This window comes from Pseudophryne corroboree, chromosome 4 (genome assembly GCF_028390025.1).
Source record: "Pseudophryne corroboree isolate aPseCor3 chromosome 4, aPseCor3.hap2, whole genome shotgun sequence".
NCBI classification, from domain to species: domain Eukaryota; kingdom Metazoa; phylum Chordata; class Amphibia; order Anura; family Myobatrachidae; genus Pseudophryne; species Pseudophryne corroboree.
The window spans coordinates 839,340,244-839,365,481 of NC_086447.1; the positions used below are offsets into that span (position 1 = coordinate 839,340,244).

General features: G+C 43.0%; 1 protein-coding gene across 1 annotated transcript in view; it reads left to right on the plus strand.

Moving 5' to 3' along the window:
• TMX4 (thioredoxin related transmembrane protein 4) overlaps nt 1-24,423 on the plus strand; it is a 144,439-nt gene extending 120,016 nt beyond the window's left edge. The window contains exons 6-8 of the mRNA XM_063918583.1: nt 14,054-14,155; nt 17,568-17,631; nt 21,265-24,423. Coding sequence (XP_063774653.1) covers nt 14,054-14,155; nt 17,568-17,631; nt 21,265-21,593 — 495 coding nt within the window. The 3' untranslated portion in view covers nt 21,594-24,423. The remainder of the gene's footprint in view (nt 1-14,053; nt 14,156-17,567; nt 17,632-21,264) is intronic.
• The last annotated feature ends 815 nt before the right edge of the window (nt 24,424-25,238 follow it).

Genomic DNA, 25,238 nt, shown 5'->3' on the forward strand with positions numbered 1-25,238 from the left:
TTATAGCATTTACATTTAACATGTTTGTATATGAAAAAAAATTCTGATCTTCTCAGACAACTCTCCTTTGCTTTCTTGGGTTAATTTTCAGTGTGGTGCACACAATGACACCAAACAGAATGACTTCTTTTGCCATTTAAATAGCCTGAGTAACTCATTAGAAGATAGAAGGCGTGTGATGCTAAATCAAGAAAGCAATTAGTTTGAAATATCACTAATCCAATGTTTGATTATATTTTTAATCGTTACTAACAACTCTGGCCATGTCATTTTAGAATATCTTTAGAGAACAAGCACTAATTTATCTCTCTTCAGTTTCTTTGCTTTATTCTATGAAATGGCAAAGGAGTAGTTTAATTTCATTACTTTTTAGGAGGAATGAAGCATTGTTTCCATTAGTTGTAAGGTTACTGTGCAAACAATTTTGTCCACATCTGGTGGCATATTATATTGCACTACTTTATTGTATCAATTCAGTCATCTGGGAGTAGAGTTGCTGTAAGTCTCGTTTTTCCCGGGATAGTAACGAAATTGGGGTCTGTATCCCGAAGACAGTCTTCGGAATGGCCAAATGTCCCGATTTTGTGGGGAGGCTGACCGCAGCCACTGACGAGGTAGCTGATGCCACTGAGGACGGTTTGTTGGTCCCAGTGCCTTGTCACAGTGTCCAGGCACCCCCCCACTGTAACCAAACCTGCTGTACAGTCTCACCCTAGAGTCCTCTTGGATCTACCCACCCCCACAACCCCTGTGCAAGACTGCTTCAAGAACGGAGGATATTCCATGGAGAGACCGCCGGGTACAAATGGCAGCATACCTGCAGCTGCAGTGGTCACACCCAGCTGAGTCCTCCCGAATCCACCTGCCTCCACCACCCCACACAAACCAGATGCAGGAAATGAAAGAAATTATATAGATGGCGCTTTAGTTCAAAGGTGCCGCTACCCACTCGCTGGGATGGTCAAATATCCCAAAAAAGTCACAGTTCTATACAAATATTGCTGTGGTGCGCTCCCTGGGTCACTGGGGTGATATTAGCTCTTTAGAAGGATGTCGTTAGTCTCTGTGGAAAAGCTTCTCTATTCGTGATCAATTCCTGCTCCTCTTTGTATGGGTATCCCAAAAAAGTGAAAGAGAGAACAGTATATAGTGAAGTATAGTCAGGTTCAATTACGTTCACATCAGTTAGATCCACTGTATTATATTCCAAAATTTATAAAGAATCCACCCTGGTTAGGCAGAATCACGTACCAGATTCCGTGGGGTGTCAATCGTGCCCACCCAAATGCGCCTGTGGGATTACTTCCACTCCTTCCTGATAGATATCCTCCAACCTGTTTCACCACTCCATTAGGGGTTAAAGACCCAAAAGTAGGAAGAGAATAGTAGTATATAGTGAAGTACTATTTATTCTGATGTGCAAAAACTTTTTATTAAAGTGCAACAGAAGGTTATATTTAAAAATCCAAATGCAAATGTATACAAATAAGGATAAAAAGAGATAAAATCCACCACAGATTGGTGGACCCACGTACCAGAGTTTGTGGGGTGTATCAAGTGTCCACCCAAAAACGTCTGAAATATTGCTCCCGGGAATTGCAGCAACAATCAACGAGTCCCCTCTGGATGTAGTGGGTACCTCCAACCAGTCACCAACGCGTTTCTGCCCTCCAAGGGCCTTTTTCAAGGTGTGTCACAATCGCCGCTGCTACTGTACTCCCGTCCCTGATGGGTGTAGTATGTAATGCCGGCGGTTGGAATCCTGGCGCCCAGCATACCGGCGCTGGGATCCCGACCGCCAGCAGCGGGGCGAACGCAAAAGAGCCCCTTGCGGGCTCGCTGCGGGCACAGAGCGCGTCATGCTATTTATTCTCCCTCCAGGGGGGGGGGGGGGTCATGGACCCCCCAAGAGGGAGAATAGTTGTCGGTATGCCGGCTGTCGGGATTCTGGCGCCGGTATACTGAGCGCCGAGATCCAAACAGCCGGCATATCAAATACCACCCTCCCAGATGCGTAAGAAAAGAACTCCACTTACTATTACATATATACATTTGTTATGTTGATATACAAATGACCTCTTTAGTTATGAGTAAGATTCCTATTTACTTTACTAGTTTTCTATATAGCGCACACATATTCCGCAGTGCTTTACAGGTAATATTCACATCAGTCTCTTCCCTTATGGAGCTTACTGTACAATCTATATTCCCTATCATATGGATACACATGCACATGAGTTATTTTTTTGACAGAGGCCAATTAACCTACAAGTATGTCTTTGGAGTGTGGGAGGAAACCCACAGAAACACAGGGAGAACATACAAACGCCATTTAGATGGACCAAGACTGGGTATCAAACGTATGACCACAGTGCTGTGACTCTGTAATGCTAACCACTACGCCACCCATGCTGCCACAGATGTTAATTATCAGTGGATCTTTTAATATTATGTATTTATGGAGAATTATATTTTTCCCCATTGTTTAATCCCACCTACTGATTTTTGTCTCTTGAAAGAAAAAAAAATCCATTTCACCTTTTTTAAGTTTAGAAATTTATAAATATTTCTTTCTTGATCTGTCAAAATACATACATCGTTTGCATCTCTGGAATTTTTTTTTCCCCGTTTTAATCCCTTTTAAAAGTACTTTTATTTTGTCTGTTAGTGTTTGTATACATGACGCGTGTGTGAAAATGGCACGCTGCCTTATCAGCACATTGAAATGTAATGCACATCCAGTGGAGAACCGAGGTGTGTTTGCCGTTGAGGTCAAACAGGACTTCTTTTCTCTTCTGGTTTACATGTGATTTTTCCACTGAATACATGACAGGCAAACGTGTGTAGGAAGAGTTAGAGTACAGGAGTGATTATTAGGAAATATTTGAGCTTCGCTTTTAGTAAAAAAAAAAAAAAAAAATGTCAAAAATAAACTACAAATGCAATGTAAGTTAAATAGAAAGTACGAGCGATTATATATAACCATAATACTATTTTTTTTATTTTTTTTTTACAGTATACTTAGCAGTGTTTAACACGTGGGAACAAATACTGGGTCTACTGAAGTGTTGATAGTGATCATGTTGACATTCACAGTGTTGACACTAGACTCTCAACATGTCACTATGCTCAGGAAGTCTACATGTTCCCAAAGCCGACATCTGAAATGTTGACATGCTCATAATGCCAACATGTTAGGGTTTGGCTCCACCAGGATGGTTAGGGTTAAGCTGTGGGAGAATGTTAGGGTTAGGCTGTGGAGAGCGGGGAGGTAGGGTTAGGCGCTAGGGAAAGGGTTAGGCTGTGGAGAGCGGGGAGGTAGGGTTAGGCTGTGGGGAGGGGGAAGGGCTGGGGGGGGGGGGGACTCGCATGAACTGCTCTGCACAAGTCACCGCTGAAAGTGCTGGTTACATAACCACCAGGATCCGACAGAAGCCTGGTGCCGCTGCAGCCGCTGGGACAGGTAAGCGACTGCTGGGCTACCAGGGACGTAGCATTCTTTCAAAGCAACACAGCATCCATGTAGGCATGGTGAATGGTTGCTGTCAACATGCTAGTGATGTCAACATTGCGACCATGTCATCTTAACATGCCAAATCCGGAGAGACCTCGCTAAGGCTTAAGTAACAGGCAATGGTTGGTTACACAAGAATAACTAGAGAGTAAACCGCAATGAATGAGCCTGTACCCACAAAGTGGGCAAACAGACAGGATCAGAGTCATTGGAGAGAAGAATGGAGACAGGAGAACAGATGTGCACTGGTTGCAGGGATGGTGCTAGGGGGAGAACAAGGGAGGATGGCCCTGCCGGTCACGGCTCACTGTTTACAGTATGTTGGAAGGAGTGAACTGGGTGAGAGGGTAGAGGGATGTACAGAGGTACTGAGTGCAGAGTTACGTTGGCTGATAAACTTGTATGATGTAATCTTGAGGACTCATGTCAAGGAGCGAAGGCTGTTAGAAAGTCTCATTGGTGAGGCAGTGAGTGCCAGAGCAGTGGGGCGGCTGGGGAGAAATCTTGGATGCGGGCGTGAGAGATGAGGCATTGGCTGGTTTTGTGGGCTTTTGCAGAACCAATTTGCGTATTTTGCACTCCAAAAACTGCTGTACGTTATGTCCAACTCGTATCTTGAAGAAATATAAGAAACCTTTAAAAAGAAAAATAGATTAACCCACCTCCAAACAACTGGTAGAACCACAGGGATGGCAGGAACACGTAATCTATCTTTGATATAGGATGCCACGAGTCCCTTTTAAACACTGGAGCATTAGCGAAGGAGGGGTTATATTATGAATTTACTAGAATTCCGCTGGCGTTCTTTTGCATTTGTTTGGCAACGGAGAGGTCTGATAATCCTTTTGCCCCGAAGATTTTCCTATGACATGTCATATTTTAATGTGGTTCCAATATTATTGAGCTGTTTATCACTTTACAAGACACAGCGTGGCCTAGAGGGATAACAGATTGAGTAATTATTTACACACATCTACACAATCCTGTGCTTCTTAATCCGACCGGAGGAGCACACAGACTGTCAATTAATATTTGAGACGGTGAAAAGATGTTATGAAAAATATAATTTTACGTGTCGTCTTTTTTTTTTTCTGCACATTATAAGAAAGATCTTGGTCTATGTACAGCATCTTCTATGTATAAACATGAGTAGTCCTCTATTTTTGCACATTAGCTGGAATACCGTACATGAGTACAGTGCATAACTTAGACCTAATAGCCCCCGGTGCGTCTTCAGTCGGCAGGAGCGTTTCCATCTATTAAGCTATGCCGTTATCTCTCAAAAAAGCACAATATGATATTACAGAATTTATTACAAATGGAGTGAAGCTCGCTGCTTGATCAGTGAAAAAGCCGGAGGAATTACGGTGTCAACTTGAAAAAATATCACCATCTGCAGGCAGTTTATACGGAAATAAAACCTTTCAAAGAATCAACACCTATCATACTGAGAGGGCAATCTCCGCTGACACCCCAATCAATCCCGACTGCTTCTGATAGTATAGATTTAGTGAATTTAAACATATTGATTTCCTAATTGAATGAGCTTAGCCCAGAAGCTGTGCCTTTTGCTCAGCTAATTCTATCTCAATGTCACAAACAGAAGATAACAAAAAAAGGAATGAAATTGCCATTGCAGCCTATTGTCCTGAGGGTATCTGCAGAATCAATAGATTATCTTTGTGAAAGTGACCTTGCTAGACATTGCGCTTCCTCTATTACAGCCATGATATTGTCATCCGCACGGGTGAAAAACATGCTGGCGATCTCCAGTCTTCTCAGAATTGCTCTTTCACAAACTCACAAAGTGTGTTGTTTGTTTTTTATTTTTTTTAAACAAACTGTTATATTTGTCAACTTGAATTTAACAGTATTTTTCTCCATTCTTCCTATTATGCCCCCCTGTGCTGACAGACATAGCAGACGCGAAGCTCCTGACCACCGCAAAGTGAGGCTCTCTTACCAGAATGCCTGGGCTGCGTTTTCAGGGAAATAATTAGCAGAGTGTTTCTCAAACTTCTTTCTCAGCAGTGACGGAGATCAATTTAAAAGCTCTTTCCATTTAATTTACAGCTCTAGAATACACTATGTTATAGGCTTCAAAAGAATTATCAAATTTGTTCCTAGATTATTGGCAATAGAATTAATATATTATACATACACACATCATTATATTATGTCATTCTAGTTTTTATTAGCTGAAATATTAATGAATAAAGAATAATGCTTTGAACTGTTGGCTGCCGCACATGGTTTCTGTATTGAATGCAAATCTTAGACTCTGTATTATGTTCTTGATTTCGTTTTTTTATGAAAATCTAAACCTTTGTATTATATTCATACTATCTCTATAAAGCATCTTGAGGGCTACTGGAGAAAAGCAGTACATACTGGTAATAAAATACAGAGATTGGCTTAGGCAGTCGCCTCTTTACTTGGCAGTTCCTTAAGTTGTTCGTAAGGAATACATATCATTGACTGGCAGATGGGATGCTGGCTGTCACTATATCGACAGCGGCATCCTTGTGCTGGAATCCCGACAGTGAGTCCCAGCGCAGTGCCTCGTGTCGCTCGCCACAGGTTATAGTCCCACTCGGTTGGTGACTTAGACCCACCAACCAAGTGGGAATACCCGTGTTTGCCGGGATTCCGGCCAGCGGCATTTCACCGGCTGTCGGGATTCTGGTGTCTTTCTCATGAACACCGGGATCCTGACAGCTGGTATATTAACTGCATCCCGTTCATAAAAGACTAGAAAAAAAATAATTATAGCTCATCTTAAAACTGTGGATGACTAATCCCACTCGTCACAAGCAGAAAAATGCACCCTGGTTACCTTCTCCCCACCAGCACTAAACTGGTCTTATACTGTCCTCTGTGACAGAAACCTATTCAGTGCCCGCGATGACTAGCCATGAGCGTGGAACATCCAGTACCCACTGCCCAGTGTCAAATAGCTGCCAGTCAAGAACACTCAGTCCTTTTCCTCCTCCAATTACAAAACAGGGGCGGGCCAAATTTCAGTATGACTACTGCTGGATGCAATAGTCCTGTAGTGTGGAGCGTGGATAAACCACCTGCAGAAGAGCCTAATGCCTTAATTATGATGACAGCGGAAGATACGGGAACTATAGGTTTTGTAGTTTAGGACCTCGCACATGCGCAGATGTGCAGATATCGCTTCATAGGGATTTTTGCACATCAGCATCTGAATCGGCCCCTTTCTCTTCAAAACGCAGTTTAAGACCCGGAGGGGTGCGAGAACGGGGCGTTGCTGCCGCGTTTTGTGACTGTTGATGCTCTGTTTTAGGGGCGCAGTCCGGACAACGCAGGCATGTCCGGACCGTTTGCAGGGCAGGCTACGGTCGCGGCATGACGTCACAAGCAGCCTATGAGACCCTTAACATGGCGGGTTGCCGTCTGCCATCACAGTCTGAATTAGGCCCTAAATCAAGAAGTCATCCCCATAAATATCTGGATTAAAATCTAATTCCCAAATTATTACAAGGGTGACTTGCAAAATTGTATTTGGTCAGAAAGCCACATTAGTATATGGACATTTTTTTTTTTCAAAGCGTTTCTCCAATAAATACATTCACTCCTACGTCATGTGCTTTTAAAATTACAAACAGCAACAGCCCAAACTTCGGACTCCCCGCAGCCAAGCAGACAGCGGGGGTCATTCTGACCCGATCGCTCGCTGCAGTTTGTCGCAGCGCAGCGATCGGGTCGGAACTGCGCATGCGCCAGCGCCGCAGTGCGCCGGCGCATGGCAGCCGTCGTTACCTAGCAATCGCCTCTGAGACAGAGGCGGTCGCTAGGCGGGAGGGGGCTGAACGGCGGCATTGGCCGCACCGATTGGGGGGCGGGCTGCGGCGGCTGCGTGACGTCTCACGCAGCCGCTGTGGCCAGCGGGAGTGACGAGTAACTCCCGGCCAGCCGCAGGAGCTGCGCTGGCCGGGAGTTAGTCCTCAAATACAAAGGCATCGCCTCTGTGCGATGCTTTTGTATTTGTGCGGGGGGGGGGCTGGCACTGACATGCGGGGCGGACTAGCCCTGTGCTGGGCGTCCCCCCACATGTCTGAGTTTATGATTGTAGCTGTGCTAAATTTAGCACAGCTACGATCAACTCGGAACGACCCCCAGAGTTTCATCCACTCTGCAAACTTTCTTAAAGGAAAAGGAGATGTATCAAACATTCAAGGGAGGTAAAGTGTACTAGTGACAGTTAAAAGCTGGTTGCTATTGGCAACTTGTCCACTTTATCTCTCCAAAAGGTTTGATCCAGCTCCTTGTGACAGGAGAGGCACTGCTAGTAAGGAAAAGGAGCAGTATAGTACCAGTACAGTATCAGCATGTGTGCATATTTACTAACCGATGCAGACCAGCACAGAGATACATATATGCCTGTGAAAGCCGTATTACAGTATATATAGTATAAATGTGGGAGTTGCATACATGAGTATATTCATTTATTACATTTTTTGGCTTTCAGAGCGTTTGTTAATAAAATCAATATAATAAAAATCTAAACAACACATTTTATAATAATTGTCAATATATTGCATGTTTGTATTGAGTTAATAATACTACTTTTTTATATTGATGTGTTATAGGGGATATGAGAATAAAACCAGCTTGAGAGTTCCACCAATAGCACATCGGCTCCTTCCGCTGGAAGGAAGACAAATTGCAATCAAAGTGGACTGCAGTATGGGCATGTACAGTATGATACTGTGTTCTACAGATCCCACTCAAGGAGTGTTTGTAGTTACAGGAGGGGATTTCTGGAAAACAAGAATCTGAACAACATTCAGTCAGAAAGAATAGAGGAAGCTTCCAGCTCTCACTTTTACTGCTTACAAAACCCATCTCCTCTTTCCTACATCGCAAACTGCACTGCTGAGTGTGGAGTTGCTACAGTATATTGGGGGTGATTCCGACCTGATCGCTAGCAGGCTATTTTTTGCACTGCAGCGATCAGGTAGTCGCCGCCTACAGGGGAGGGGGTAATCGCTGTGCAGTGGTACGAACGCTTGTGCAGAGAGCTGCACAAACAAAAGTTTGTGCAGTCTCTGCACAGCTCAGGACTTAGCCGCTGTGATGATCCTGGACAGAGCTGACGTCCGGAACCCTCCCTGGAAACGGGCCGGCACACCTGCGTTTTCCTGGACACTCCCTGAAAACGGTGAGCTGCCGCCCACGAACGCCTTTCTGCAATCGCCGCTGCGATCGTTTTTTTCGTAGAATCCGACGCTGTCCAGCCCCTCAGGTGCAGATGTATGAACCAGTTTTCAGTGTAAAAACGGTAACTGCGCACTCTATTTGCTGTAGTTACCGCAACTCCTGATGTATAAATGTGGATTTTGGTTTGTTTTTTGTGCTGCGCTATGGGCCCCTCCCCTTTTTGCCGTCGCCACCCTCTTGCCGGCTGCGGCGGGACTTGTATGAAGGGCTTTTTTGCATCTCTGCTTCGTCGTTTGCAGTCTTTGACATGCGGTGCGGCTCCCTAATCTCTGTTTTTCTGCCGACGGACATGTTTTTTTGTAATACAGGTTGAGTATCCCTTATCCAAATTGCTTGGGACCAGAAGTATTTTGGATATCGGATTTTTCCGTATTTTGGAATAATTGCATACTATAATGAGATATCATGGCGATGGGACCTAAGTCTAAGCACAGAATGCATTTATGTTTCATATACACCTTATACACACAGCCTGAAGGTAATTTTAGCCAATATTTTTAATAACTGTGCATTAAAAAAAGTGTGTCTACATTCACACAATTCATCTATGTTACATATACACCTTATACACACAGCCTGAAGGTAATTTTAGCCAATATTTTTAATAACTGTGCATTAAAAAAAGTGTGTCTACATTCACACAATTCATCTATGTTACATATACACCTTATACACACAGCCTGACGGTCCATTAATACAATATTTTTAATAACTTTGTGAATTAAACAAAGTTTGTGTACTTTGAGCCATCGGAAAACAAAGGTTTCACTATCTCAGTCTCACTCATAAAATTCCGTATTTCGGAATATTCCGTTTTTCTGAATATTTGGATATGGGATACTCAACCTGTATTTTGAATAAAGTTATTTGTATCACGTGACACCATAGCAGGACGCACATGTGCACTACTACAGGTGCGGAGGACAGTGGGAAGGAGGTCTCGTGCGCATGTGCAGACCCGCACTGACGCACGCTAGGACACAGGAGCACACTGCACCAGCGGCCCAACATAGCGCAGCGGTAAGAGACCTCGCCAGGGGGACATACATTCAGGTGAAGTGCAGGAGCATATCGCCGGTAAAAACTGGCGATATATGCCCCAGCACCCATAACGCACCCAAAAAGAAAAAAATATACATCTACCCCTGTGGGTGTGAGGTTTAACCTTTGCTTTCCCTGCAGGTAAAATGGATGACAGGCACCATGAAAACACTGAGAGATCCAATGTGCAGTTGAAATTAATATGGAGGCATTCTCATTAAGTTTATTGAATTATTGAAAATGACTGCTTAATTAAGTTGAAAGCATTCTTAGAACATTAAGGGGGGTATCCAATTACAGGTGAAGAAACAAAGGACGTGATAAATTAAAAAATTTTCCTGATGTTTCACCAGTATTTTTTTACAATTTGTTCGCCTATAAAAAAAAATAAATTATCCATCGAAAACACACAGGTTCGGTGCTTTGGCAGTTGAAACAAATTCGCTGATAATCTGGCACGAGCCGCGGCTTTACAGGGCTAATGGGATAGCCCCCAGTGGGACAATAAGCCATGGTATTTAATTGCAGTTAATTTGATACTCCCCTTAAAGGGAATTCAGTTGCTTGCGCCTAATTGATCCCCTGGTGCTATCCAAATAGCCCCAAAGGCAGACCGTTGCCGTGGGTTTTTTTTTTTGGGACCTGCTGAGTGACACTCAGAACCTCGGGACCCAGCACAGGAGTACCCTTTCTTGCCCCCTCTGTCGCCATGCCTGCAGTAGACTGTGCTGAATAATTTGATGTGTGTGCGGCTGAGTCTGTATACGGAGTACAATGGATAGTAGCACTCCATATGCAGATTCAGAGACTCAAATAATTAGTACAGTCTCCTGGCGCATTCTAGTGGCTTCGTGTTGCGACTAAGATTTATTTTTGGCCAAAAAAGACCCCAAATGCTAGCAGAGTCTCACTGGACCTGGTGCGTCAAGAGTGACTGTTTGCCACAACTGCAGCACAGATGAATGTAACCATGCCATGTTGCAGGCTGTGTTTGAAAAATGACAGTTGATTGGGTGGTACTTTATCTCTCTCCAAGCTTTGCTACATCTCCCCCAGAAGACTTTCCGGGATATTCAATTAGCCCCATCACTGTCGGGTGATAAGTCTCGCCGGCGGGGGCTTTCTAATTGGCCCCCGATAAGCCGGCGCGTGCTGCGGCTTATCAGGAATTTTGTTTCACCTGCCTCCAGCAGGAGAATCAAAATCCCAGATAACAGCCCTGTTTTCATCCGAAAATGGGGCTATTTCACCCGAAAACACACAGGTTTCACTGGACCTGTCTGTTTTTGGATGAAAATGCACTTTTTAGCGGCCGATTAAATCGAATAGGCCGAGTGCAAAACCCGAAGAAACAAATTGAATATCCCAGTTTGCCTGATACTGTGCTCGGATGAAAGCATATAATAGAAATCCTAGCATATGTTAATGTTAGCCAGAGAAGTTTGGTTATAAATGCCACATGGCTTCTGTATGTTTCACTTAATAGTGACCTTGTCAGATTGATAACTTTGCAGCGTGTAATACGTTGCTTCTCACTGTGGCGCAGCAAGTATTTGTCAGCCTGTCACACTAATGACTGTGAGCATGGTCTGACCCCACGTCATCCATTAGACGGTTTTGCTGGAGGATAAACTATTTTATTTTCTTTAGTTGTCAGTGGTATTGTCATTTTTATATTGATGTTAATTTATATTGCACAGACTGTATTTTACTTAAAGGGGAATGCTACTGATCAGCACAATTTTCTTTGTGACACTACCGACCGTGATTACACAAACCTGTATTGTACTTTCTTCTTTTTGTCTGATTACTTATCCTCTTTCCTACTGTACGTAAAACTTGCTGACGTGCCCATCATAGTGACATCAAGCTTTCAAGTGCCACAGAGGCCATATCCCACAATTCCTTGCTCCTCTTAGTAATGGAATGATGCATGGCTTCATATCCGTGCTTCCAGTTGCATACTGTTTGACGCAGGCAGCTAAATAGGTGTCATGGGGACAGAGCACTGAGGATAGCCCTAATGGTTTAGTTAGGAGTTAAAAAAACAACAACGGTGCACAACTGCAATCATTCAATAAAAAAGTAACAGTCAATCAGACTTTTGATTTTGTTTTCTACCATGTGCTTGTTAATGTCTATGATGCGCTAGTTAACTTCTGATTTGTTCATATGGGTTACTGCACATTTTTCCCATTGCACTTTCTTTTTCATAATTTCATCTGTCAGCAGAAGATACTGTAGTTTGAATCCCATACAGCCATAAAGAAACCGTATTTCTAGGAAATGATTATAAAGTAGAAAATATCACAAAAATATCCTGACGTCTCCATATCGTAAATCTACTGAGGAGACTTGCACTGTGGAGTCTCGCCTTCCAGACTGCAGTGATTGCACAGGAGAGCCTGCAGTGTCTGCACAGGAGAGCTGTGCTGATGGACCATGACCATACTCGGGTTATGGAGATATGCATGCACTGACTCATAGAAGCAGGCCCCAGTGCTGATAGATGCTTGCCGCCCTCTTGGCAGATCTCGCTTTTCAAAAATAGTCATCAAGTCTAATGCACACAGGCAGTTTTAATCCATTTTTTGCAACTGGTGACAGAAAATATGATTGGATGTCTCCAGTGCTGTAAGGATCATTGATCCCTGTGAGAGAGAATGGCAACTTTCACACAAGCGTCCTCGCGTAACGCAGGATAAAATGTGGTCAAGAAAGACTTGGACAATTAAGGATACATAGAAACATAGAATTTGACGGCAGATAAGAACCACTTGGCCATATCTAGTCTGCCCCTTTTTTATCCTTTAGGTAATCTCAACCCTTTTTGAACCTTAATTCTTTGTAATTCATATGCCTAACCCAAGCATGTTTAAATTGCTCTACAGTCTTAGCCTCTACCACCTCTGATGGGAGGCTATTCCACTTATATACTACCCTTTCTGGGAAGTAATTTTTCTAATACTTCTCTTCCTTTGAAGATTGTTTCCCTCCTGAACTTTGTTAAAACCCTTGATATTTTTGAAAGTTTCTATCATGTCCCCCCTTTCCCTTCTCTCCTCCATACTATACATGTTAAGATCTTTTAGCCTTTCCGGGTAAGTTTTGTGATGTAGGCCATGCACCGTTTTAGTTGCCCTTCTTTGTACACTCTCTAATGTATTTATATCCTTCTGGAGATATGGTCTCCAGAACTGGACACAGTATTGAAGATGAGGCCGTACCAATAACCTATACAGTGGCATTATCACTTCTTTTTTCCTGCTACTGATTCCTCTCCCTATGCAACCAAGCATCTGACTTGCCTTTCTCATTGCTTTGTTGCATTGCTTTCCTGCCTTCAAGTCACTTGAAATAGTGACTCCTAAATCCCTTTCCTCCTCAGTAGTTTCCATTATAGTACCCTTGATACTATATTTAGCCTTTGGGTTTTTGAGACCCAAGTGCATGATTTTGCATTTTTTAGCATTAAACTGTAGTTGCCACGTTCTTGACCATTTCTCAAGCCTAGCTAGGTCATCAGTCATTTGTTTTACCCCTCCCGGTGTGTCTACCCTGTTGCATATCTTTGTATCATCTGCAAAAAGGCATACTTTCCCTTCAATGCCATCTGCAATGTCACCAACAAAGATATTAAAGAGAACTGGACCAAGTACAGATCCCTGGGGTACTCCACTGGTAACATTTCCCTCCATAGATTGCACTCCTTTTACTACAACTGTCTGTTTCCTATCCTGCAACCAGGTTCTTATCCATTTAACTGTTTTATAATCCACCCCCATGTGTTCAAGTTTATTTAGCAGTCTGCGATGTGTGACAGTGTCAAATGCCTTACTAAAGTCTAGATATGCTACATCTACAGCTCCCCCTTGATCTATTATTTTCGTCACAGAGTCAAAAAAGTCAATAAGATTTTTATTGATAATTGATCATTTTTAAAATTGCTAAAGAGTGGAGAAGTTGCCCGTAGGAACCCCATCATCTTCTACTTATTTTATGTACTTGATAAATTATAGCGAGGGTTGCTATGGGCAATTTCACCATTTGTCTACGGCTCCACTCTGTAGGAGGCTTGATACATAACCCCCGTTGGCTGTTTAGTATTACTGGAAGCCAGATGCTGGATCAGTTCTCCTTACGGTCACTGTACCACTGTATGTATGAAGTGCAGAAGTATAAATATTTGACAGTACTTATCTGCTCGGCGCTATTAATCACTTGGAAATGTTCTTTCTGTTTATTTTTCAGCAAACGCACAACTACTTCACAGGCCCTCTAGGGATACCGGCCTGGGGCTCGTATATTATCTTTATCGTAGCCACCTTGCTGATTGGGCTAACACTTGGTTTGGTAAGATTTGTCTTTCATTTTTTATTTGTTGAAAAATTTGACTACTGTAAGCATATAATGTTATTACATCAGCCATCTGCAGTTGGGAGACATACTTAAAGCTGTCCTTTCCTCTGTTGGAACTGGTTATAGTCAAGTATACCTCTTTTGCACATGCAGCTATAGCCTGGGTTTTTGCACATGAACGCGCATCAACCCGGGATTTCGGCATGTGTGAAAGAAAACATCCCGGGACTGAGTCCTGGGTCCACGACCCAGCTCACGACCAGGGTCACGGAGCTAGACACGGCAAATTCCCGGGCCACATGTCTGAAAGCGGCTTGGCTCTCACCCCTTTTTCCATGTTATGATTTAGAGTAGGGGTGGGCAACAGGCGGCCCGCGGACCGATCCTGCCTGGTCCGCTGTGCCCCACCAGAGTGCAATGACAAGCGGCCCGACATGCCGCTTGTCATTGCACTGCTCTCAGACGCGGCGCCGCTGAGGAAATCTCGGTCACGTCACAGGGTCAGCTGACCGGGATTTCCTCTGTTATCATGCGCTGGGAGGCACGGGGGCGGGCACTGCAGTGAGCAGGAGCGGCGGCCGAGAAGCGGCGGCCAGTGAGGAGAGGAAGCGGCGGGTAGCGAGCAGGAGCGGCCACATCAGCAGTGACTCCAGCCGGCAGCAGCGCAGATCATCGGACAGCGGGGATCGTCTGCCACTGTGACAAACAGGTAAACCCCCTGTCCAGCCAGCCCCTGGATCACTGCTTAAGCTTCCAGGGTTTAGGGGTGGGGAGGGAGGGGAGTTAAAAACTGCAATATGGGTTTAGGGGAGGGGGGGGGGGACAGGGGGTAGGGACTGTCTGCCGTAATGTGTAAAAAGGGGGCGCTGTCTGCCGTAATGTGTAAAAAGAGGACGCTGTCTGCCGTAATGTGTAAAAACGGGACGCTGTCTGCCGTAATGTGTAAAAACGGGGGCGCTGTCTGCCGTAATGTATAAAACGGGAGCGCTGTCTGCCGTAATGTATAAAAACGGGGGCGCTGTCTGCCGTAATGTGTAAAAAGGGGACGCTGTCTGCCGTAATGTGTAAAAACGGGGGCGCTGTCTGCCGTAATGTGTAAAAACGGGACGCTGTCTGCCGTAATGTGTAAAAACGGGGGCGCTGTCTGCCGTAATGTGTAAATAGGGGACGCTGTCTGCCGTAATGTGTAAAAAGGGATCTCTTTTTGAGTATTTTGTGTGTGGCCCTCAAATATTCGCTGGAAGTGTTAAGCGGCCCCCCAGCTGAAATAATTGCCCACCCCTGGTTTAGAGGGTTGTTGGCCCTTTTATCAGTAGAGGCCAGGTTGCAGTGACTTTTCATAGCCGCAATTTAACCTGCTTGGGCAGAAACTGTTGTGGCCTGTCATTATTAGTATATGATTATTATTATTATTATTAACTACAATTATTTATATAGCGCCTGCATATTCTGCAGCGCTTCACAGAGAAGGTCAGTCATTCACATCAGTCCCAGTGGAACTTACAGTCCATATTCCTTACCACATGTACACATACACTCTAGGGTTAATTTTTTTGGCCAATGAACCTATCAGTATGTTTAAGCACAGCTAGGGCAAACCTGGGGCAAACTACACACAGGTTGAACATGATCGGGAATTGAGCTCGTGACCTCAGTGCTGTGAAGCAGCAATGCTAGCCACTGCACCATCCGTGCTTTGCAGATGTGCACTGGTGTGATCCTTGAGAACTGGCTTTTCAGTTCCACTTAGCTAACAATAAGAAGAAGAATTAAAAAATAGTACATTTTAAAATAGGAAAAATAAGTAAAAAAGATAATTTTTTTTTTTTAAAAGCCTGTACAGTTGTGTGTCCACGCTAATCTTTGCCGCCACATATGTATACATTGCTCCTGCGTGCAATCCATTTGCGGCAGTGTACGCACTGTGCAACCATATGGGTCACAGGTTCGATTGCAGTGCATGCACTTGTTGGTGGGCATACTAATCACACCTGCTTTGCTGTGAATATTTGCACTTATGAACACTGTATGTTAAAAATGCTTTATGCGTCCGGAAACAGACGTATGGAAATATGGGTTATGCCCAGTGTTACAAAAATTCATAAGTGCATCTCCACTTGAACTGGGCTGTGCCAAGGCGTATTCACATACTGTAGGCAGTGCTCACAGAGGTCATGTCAATGGAATGGCGCGTTATGCAGAGTCGTCTTGAATCCTAAGTGCAGAGATGTATGCAACCTGTATATGTATATTTCTACAGACAGCTCTGTGCATTTAGTTCTGTGAATCTCACTGGCTGCACATGCGCATAGTAATTCAGACTGCGATCGCTGCAGTGATGCAGTCTGAATTACCCCCTATGTTCAGTAACCTGGGAGTAAGCAGGATGGAAACCCCGGCGACAGTCTGAACTGCTGTAATATGGTATTCCGGCGGCCGGGATCCCGGTGGCCAGCATACCGGCGCCAGGATCCCGACTGCCAGCATACTGACAGTTGGGCGAGCGCAAATGAGCCCCTTGCAGGCTCGCTGCGCTCACCATGCTGCGGGCACGGTGGTGCTCTACGCGCACCACGCTATTTATTCTTCCTCCAGGGGTTCGTGGACCCCCAAGAGGGAGAATAGTTGTCAGGGTGTCGGGATTCTGGCGCCAGTTTACTGAGCGCCGAGATCCCAACAGCCAGCATACTGAATATCACCCGTCTGAACGTGGCATTAGAGCGTGTCTGTAACCAACGGTGCAAGTTAGATATTGATTTTAGGTCATTTACATCAAATTTGGTAGGCTTAAAATTTCCACAAAGGCTTTCATCTCCTTTAAGCTATGTATCATTTTAATTATTAATAGGCAAATTATTTGTATTGAGATTTTTGGAAAAAAAGACACTCCTAAAAGCAGACCAACAACGAGCACAAAGCACCCAAGGAAGCAATCGGGTGAGGTACAGCAAAGTACACAAGTCACATCAGAAGTAACCCTCATCCTTGGCACCAGGGATCTGATAGCGACACAGGGGAGGAATCTAAAAACTGTAATCCAATATACAGTACATCACTGTAGCGCATCATTTTAATTGTTTACTAGTCAGTGCTTTTAACTGCATATCAAACCCCTTGTCTCTGTATCACTTCCTCTTTATGGTAGTTAAAACACATTCAGAAGAAAGTTTAGAACTTCTGTATATGAGTGTGAATAATTACCCCCCAACAATAGGAACCACTAGATGCTGTATGCTACTTGGGTAAGTCCTTCTTTCCCTTCTTCTGTGTATGTCTATGAACCCACCTCATGCATCACCTAATGAGTGGACTCCTGTATGACAGTCTAGTAAACTATACGTTCTAGCTGAGCGCTTTGATGTTGTCAGATGATAATCAAACATTCTTCTCTCGGTTTCCCATACAGATACTGGTGCTACTAACGGATTGCTTTTGTCCAGCTAAACCCAAGTATGAAGTGGTAAGATCTGGTAAGTCCATCTTCAGTGCATTGAGCTAAACTGATTATCAATACTCACTTCTGTGAATCCTAGTGTAAGACCTATGTACGTTTGTGAGGAGACACATACCAGTTAATATTACCGCCATTTTTCACTGAAATAGCTCCATATGGTCAAGTGTCGCATGGAAATAGAACTATAGTGATAGACCTGAGTCCCACATGTGAGAGAAGGTGGAGACCCACTAATAGATTTATTGTTATAGCCTATTGGGATGGTGGTCACATTAGGGGCACACAGAGGTCCTTTGCCAGGTTGCTGGTTTATTGGTATCCACAGGTAACAGCGGTAATGAAGGGTCAATAGTAGTATCCAGCGAAAACACATAGGTGGCTATAAGCTGTATATGGTTCACCTATGGGAGCTAAGTACTGTGCGTCTACACTCTGTACAATTAAGATGGCAGGCACATGTTCATTAGCCCGGCCCTGATGTCATCAGTTCGGAAGTCTGACCTCCGGGTCCTAGTGGCCGGTTTGTATGCGGTATAGTGCGCCGGTGCACCAGTGCTCTTTTAAAAAAAAGAATCTAGATTTTGGTTAGAAGCCTAGATACCATGGTGTCACCTAAGCTTGCAATCACATTATATTCACTCAGCCAGTTATTAGATCACCTTTTAAGTCACTTTTTTTTTTTACTCGTCGCCTTTGGATTAGGCTGGTAAAATGTCACCCTTCTAGTTTAGTAATTTGGCATGTTACTGTAGTATGTTGGTATGGTATACTTTCATATAGCTCGGAGGTAGATCTGTCTCATTCTTTATTCTCCAAAGTTTCATTTCATTTCTCCAGTAAAGGCAGACTGGCCGGAGAGATCATTTATTCTTTTTTTTTATTTTTTATCCACCTTTGTATATATGGTTCTCTAATGCCCACCTGATTATTGTCTAGTTTGCTTTGTTTAGAAGTTATGTTTTGAGTGTCTTTATAAAAAATAAAAAAAAATAAAAATAAAAAATATATATATATATATATATATATGCAGCCAAGTGCTTTTCATCATTCTCAGACAGCTGGAGGAGAGCATCGATTCTTATGCGTCTGTTTGTAGATAATGAACGACAGTTCACGTTAGAATGTATGTTCTTCATAAGTGTTCTATTTACGGTAGAATAATGATCTGTTTCTAAAGCTTTTCTAAGGATACCATATGTTGATATAAACATCAAAGGCCTTCTTTAAAACTGTCAGAAGTTTTCATATGCACATTACCATAGAGGTGATTGTGTTTTGTGGATGAAAACCCATGTGTGCACCAGCTTATGTCTGACTAGCTGAGATAGCATGTAAGGCCTGCTTTTAATGCACTCTGCTATCTGTCTGTAGCCACAGTGCTTGGAACATAGGATGTGGTAGTCTGGGATAGGTAGAGTCTTTGTTACTTACATTAGCCAGATTAAAAAGCTCCCATGAACAACTCATAATAAATTAAATAACTTTTAGAGTAAAGCCAGTTATAAAATGCCCCTCCCATAAACCACTAACCCCACCTATAATCTAATCTGTTTAGTCATCTAGTGACACCTGTAATGTTAGAACCCCACTTGTACAACAAAACTATTTTGGGCTCAGTATGGCCTGAGAAAGTCTAGGTCCTAGTGAAGTGGTAGGTCACATTATAGTGGATAGACTCAGTGATGAAGGCACTCCTAGTGAGTAGGTAGGATCTGTGCCTCTCGCACATCCGTTCCTGGTTGTATCCTTGGGGTTTCTTGGTTGAGGATGAAGAAAGTAAGTAGCCAAATATGTAAGTTGTTGCTCCTTGTTCTAGAGCTGTGGTTGCAGGAACCAAGGCCGCACACATCAGTATTAGGCAGCTGAGTTGTCCGAGTCGGTTTATTGTATGTCTAGGTCAGAAAATGACATAGCACCATGTCTTTGTCAGCCACTCGTGAGTCAGCGGGAAAGTCACGTTGAGTGGGACAGTGTGGTCCCTGAAATGTTACACAGTGTCCTTTTCTCACTTCCGATGTAAGCCCTGCGTTTCTATGGTATTGCCGACGTTTGCTTGGTGGAGTCCTGGGCTGTTGGCTCCATGTAACAAGAAGAGGGGTGTGTGGCATGTACTAAAATATGGCCGGTGTCTGCATGAGCAACTGTGGTCTGCTTGTGGAAAGAGGATAAAGAAGAACATTCGACAATCTATTGCTCTTATAGGTTTTTATCATTTACACACATTAAACACAAGTCTTAAAATAAGCATGTGCAGATGTGTCCACTTACATCTAGCCTCCCTGGACGTTAAACAGCTCTTCGCATGACTCAGAAGCGCAGAGCGTCTTTACTTGCGACTTTTTCCATTATATGCGTATAATTTGCAAAATTATCTGATTATAATGATATGCGGCATGACTATATTCTGTGTGCAACCGCGGCTGTATCTGCATACGAAATCCTACGGTACAGTGTTTTCCTGGAATTCACTGAAATGTAGCATTTTGTATGCAGATACAGCCACCGGCTGCGTATCATTTTAATCATCAGAGTCCGCTTGTGCATCCTAGTTGCATAGCGATGCAAATAAGACACATTATTGACAAAAAAAGACACTATGCAACGTATTGTGGCAAGATATGAGGACAAATCTGTATAGGGAGTACTGTCATTACAGTCATTAGCTTTTTTTTTTTGAAGCAACAGGTAGAGGTACTGTACCACTTTTACATTTTAAATACAAGAATGCCTGCTGAATCCCTTCTTGCATGCAAATCTCTTATTAAAGAAAGTGACAAAGAAAGAATAACAATGAAGAAATAACTTGAACACATTACTATATCGGACTCTGCTTATGGTCACCTTGGTCCTCCTGCTGCTCCGTTCCATCCTACCCCCTCCCCGCTGTATACTTACACTTTCCCAGTGCAGAGCGGTCCTCCGTCCAGGTCTGTCCCATTGCTCGCTGCAGTGGGAGCCGTTGGAGCAATAGCACATGCCCTGGCACCCACTGTGCATGTATATTGGAGATAGGACAGACCTTAGCGCTGCACAGTAGTGGAACGGCATACCCTATAGAATAGTATAGCTACACCACAAGAGGAGTGTGGACATTAAATATGGTTGGATAGGGCCCTGCTCCTTGCAGCTTACCATCGAATATAGGCTTTATTATTGAATTAAAAAATAAGAAATCATGCTGCTAGCTTCTCCGTATAAAATATGACTGTGCCAGCATTACATCTATTGATCTATTTATTCTTTATGTATTCTAAAATATGAATTTAAGCTTTGTGGGGGATTGATGGGCACATAAAGAATTGTCAAAAACTTCTAACAAAAAAGAAACTTGGTGGCCAAATATTGGCCCAGATTTATCAAGCCTTGGAGAGTGATAAATTGTACGGTGATAAAGTACCAGCCAATCCGCTCCCAACTGTAATTTTTCAAACACAGCCTGTAACATGGAAGTTAGGAGCTGGTTGGTTGGTGCTTTATCACCGTGCTATTTATCGCTCTCCAAGGCTTGATAACTCTGGGCCTTTGTTTGTGATATAAACCTATTACTGCAAATAATGAGACCCCAAAAACAAGGTGCAGCTTCTATTTTGCTGACAGTAATGTAATTTTATAGCACTAAACCCAACATTTACCTCTGTTGTCACTGCAGAAATAAGGAAGGAAGAGGTGGAAATTCTAGATCAAGAGCCATTGGACACTTCTGTGGAAAGAAAAACTGGGTCTGACGACGAGGATGCCATTGAGGAGGAGGATGAGGATGAAGATGAGAATGAAGATGACCTAGGGGAGGAAAATAAAGGTGACAGCGGAGATAATAGCGATGCTGAGGAGGAGGAGGAGGAGGAAGACTCTGCAATGGAGAACTCGGAGACTGGGGATGAGGAAGAACCCAGCACTCATATACCAGAACCAAGCACCCCCGAATCTGAAAGTGCCCTGAGACAGCGCAAGAGTGAAGCGGTGGATAGTGGACATTAGACCTCCTTATTTACATATGTTTATGGACCAAAGATATGTCACCATCATATTTTTGGTTTTGGATAAGGTTTTTTGTAGCATGATGAATCCGTATTTTGCACGGAAGCGTCCTTTCTCACCATAACATAACGAAGAGTGTTTTTTTTTTTAAGTTGTATTTCAGAATCACAATTAAAATGTATTATTTAACGTCCCCCCTTTAAGAAAGCCTGAGATGCACCTGAGTTTACACCAAGTTCTTTCTACCTAGTTAAGGAATTTTCGCATTCGGTTGAATTCTCCATTCAGTGTAGCTGTATATAGACATCTGCTGCACTAGTTAGAAAATAACAAGTTACAGTTTTAAATTGCACACCTGTCGTACACTTTAAGGCAGACTTTGTCATCCTGTGGCTCTCTAGTTTTTGTGGAACTGCAAGTCCCAGCAGGGCTCGCTAGAATTCGCAGCTCAATGACACCTGAAGAGCCGCAGGTTGCTAATATTTTTTGATATGGGGGCTAATGTGTTGTATGCAGGTCAGAATATATTTTTTATTGAAACAATTTGCAAGGGAGATTTGTACAAGTACAGACATGGGGAGGGGGATGTGTAATAAGTGTATTTATTCTAGATGAGATGCAACTTTTTGATTCATGCAGGCACTTTGCTGCACTGAAGAGAAGCATAATAATACAGTATAGCCATCTATTGGGGAATGGAGGTATGTCATATTACACTGTGATCTATAATAATATTGTAAACATGAAGAAATCCTCTCAAATGTGACATAAACTGATGTAAACTTAAATAGGCTAATTCAGTTGGAGGTTTTCTTGGATAAATATAGTATCCTATTCATTACAGGAAGCAGTAATTAGCATTCCCTCAATATGTCACATAGTTACTAAGGCATTGACTCCTCCCATTATTTTATGGCAGATGTTTCCCTAGGAGCCAAGAATCGTAAAGGCCAGCCCTGATTCTCTTGAAAATGAAAAATGTGAAAAGGAAAACTGCCCATTGTATATTTACATGTACTTCTATATTAAGAGCGCAGCACAGGATCCAAATAGACATCGCGCACAAATTTTCCAAAAGTCCACCAATGTTTTTTGTTTTTCTTTAAAGTATTCAATCTTAAGATGCATACACACGGTGCGATGTACCGTTGCGATTTTGAGTATATAATCAAAATCGGAAGGAAAATTAGTGCAAATCGCACCGTGTGTACACAGCTTGCGATACCGATGCACGCTTCCGTGGGGTCGGTATCGCAAGAAAAGATATATACTGTGCAGGCAAGTCAATCTTGACTATATTGTGCACAGTCATAGTATAGGCAAAACTGTCACATAGTCAAAATCTCAAGTAAAAATAGTTAGTATCAGTGGTTCAGGGCTCCGGAGAGTTCAGGCGAAACCGCAACGTCAAAATCTCACCGTGTGTATGCACCTTAAGTATATTGCCAATATAATATATATATATTTACACACATATTATGATGCCTCAAAGGTAAAATGAAGGGATTTGTTTTTTTAACTGCTATATATGATTAAATTAGCTTTTTATAGAACTTGTTTTCTTTTTTTTTTCTTTTTTTTGTTGTTGATAAAATTAGCTGAATGGCTGTAAAAGCTGCCCATTGCAGCTAGCACACAGCTGTGTCAGTGCCAGTCCGAGCCTTTCATATCACTTCCGATGTTTCTTGTGGCACTGATATGGGTGTTGTTAGGCAATCACTCTATTGATTTTAACCACTTCTTGTGCCAGGTAATTATATTTCTACATTGCCCCAAAATATTAAATGTAAAGGTAACCAAAGGACATTTTTAATAATGTTTACTGGATGTAAAATATAGTTTATAAAACACTGTTTTGTTTTTCCCTTTCTTTAATTTTTTTGTTATGGCAATGTAATACTGGATCCTCCACCTATTGGCATTTCATTTGTCAGTTACGTCTACTTTATTTCCGCCTCATGAAAGTTCCCCCTTAGGCTTGGGCCACACACAGCGGTTCAGGAAGGTGCATTTTGGGTTCACACACTAGCCTTTCCGCAGGATGCCGCTGCACAGGGTCCAGCCAGTGCCACAACCAAATTTCCAGTAGAACAGCCACACTGTGTGAACACATACAATCAAATGTATGTGTTCTAGTTGAAATCCTTTCATCCTGCTCAACCGCAGCATGCTGCGGTGGATGCGTCACCGCCGAATATGTGTGGATGGCTGCATAGGAGACCATGTGCAGGCTCCTTCCAGCCAAGTGGGTCCCGCTGAATGGGACCTGCTAAACCGCTATGTCTGGCCCAAGCCTTACAACACTCCAAGATACGGGAGCTACCATCCTCCTTGTCTATTCCTACGCCTTTCTTTAAATACATTTTTAGGACATTGTTTTTAATATCCCAGATACTGAGGTGTGTTTGGTGTCTTCAAAAAGAACCTATTTAATATCCTATATCTCGTGTGCGCCGCAGAATTCCGGTTTTCACAGAACAGTTGGAAATTGCCGGCCGTAGGTTTTTATTTACTAAAGTCCAAGTGCTAGTATTTGCCACTTGGATTTACATCTCTTTGTCTTAGTGTCTCTTTTTACCATTACCATTAAATAGCTTAAGGTTACAGATTGTGTCATGTACTTAAAATTATTTAATAGACAGCTTGAGTGTTGTGTTAAATAAATAAGTTTGTTAATGAAGAAATTATTTTAAAATTGCTGGGGTTTTTTCATTACCCAGTTGTGCTTGCATGTTTTCTTAATGTCAATTTGCTGATTTTTAAACTTTTTATAAATTGAAATATACTTGTCAGTGGTACAAATGTTGAAATAAAATAATTAATCTGGTTATGCCTTGTTGGCAACAGTCTCTATCTTTTTTATGATTTAAATCTGTTTAGGCTACACAGAAACTTCTTCGAGTGGACCCATCACGCACACTCTGGAAACAGTCACTAGTGAGATGAACCAGTATTGAACCTCGAGATTCACTCACAACTTGTGACGTCAGCGAGATACAAGCAGGTGCCAGTTAGATTATGGGCTGGAGAGCGGAGACCAAGGTTGGGTGTCTCCTCTGGTAAAGCTTAATTCAATACTAAAATACTCATATACTAAATAGAAACACATTCAGAAATGTCCATTCTACACCGAACACCAGCCGAGGCAGCCATAGTGGGCGCACTACATTGGTTGCAATGTGCGAATAAGCAATACATGTAAGATAAGACATACGGAATAAACTAAAACAGTAAACAACCGTAATATCTTACACAAAACTGCTAACCCAACCCTAATATCCTATCCCTAACTAACTTTAATACGCTATCCATAATACCCTAACCCCATCACCAAACTATCCCTCATACCCTAAACCAAACGACTAAACCAACCCTAATACCTTATCCCTAATGCTCTAACCCTGAAGGGCAGACTGGATGGACTATTCGGTTCTTATCTGCCATCAAATTCTATGTTTCTCTGGCTGGGTCCACAGGATTATCCATAGGATAACATTGGGATATGGTTGAGCGACAGCGGAAATGGCACCAACACGGTCACGAACTTTCTGGCCTCTCAGGATGCATCGGGGCTTCCCCATATAGTCCCGCCCACTGACTCAGTCAAATCAGTTTTTTGCTTGGTGTGGCAGGAAGCCGCATGGT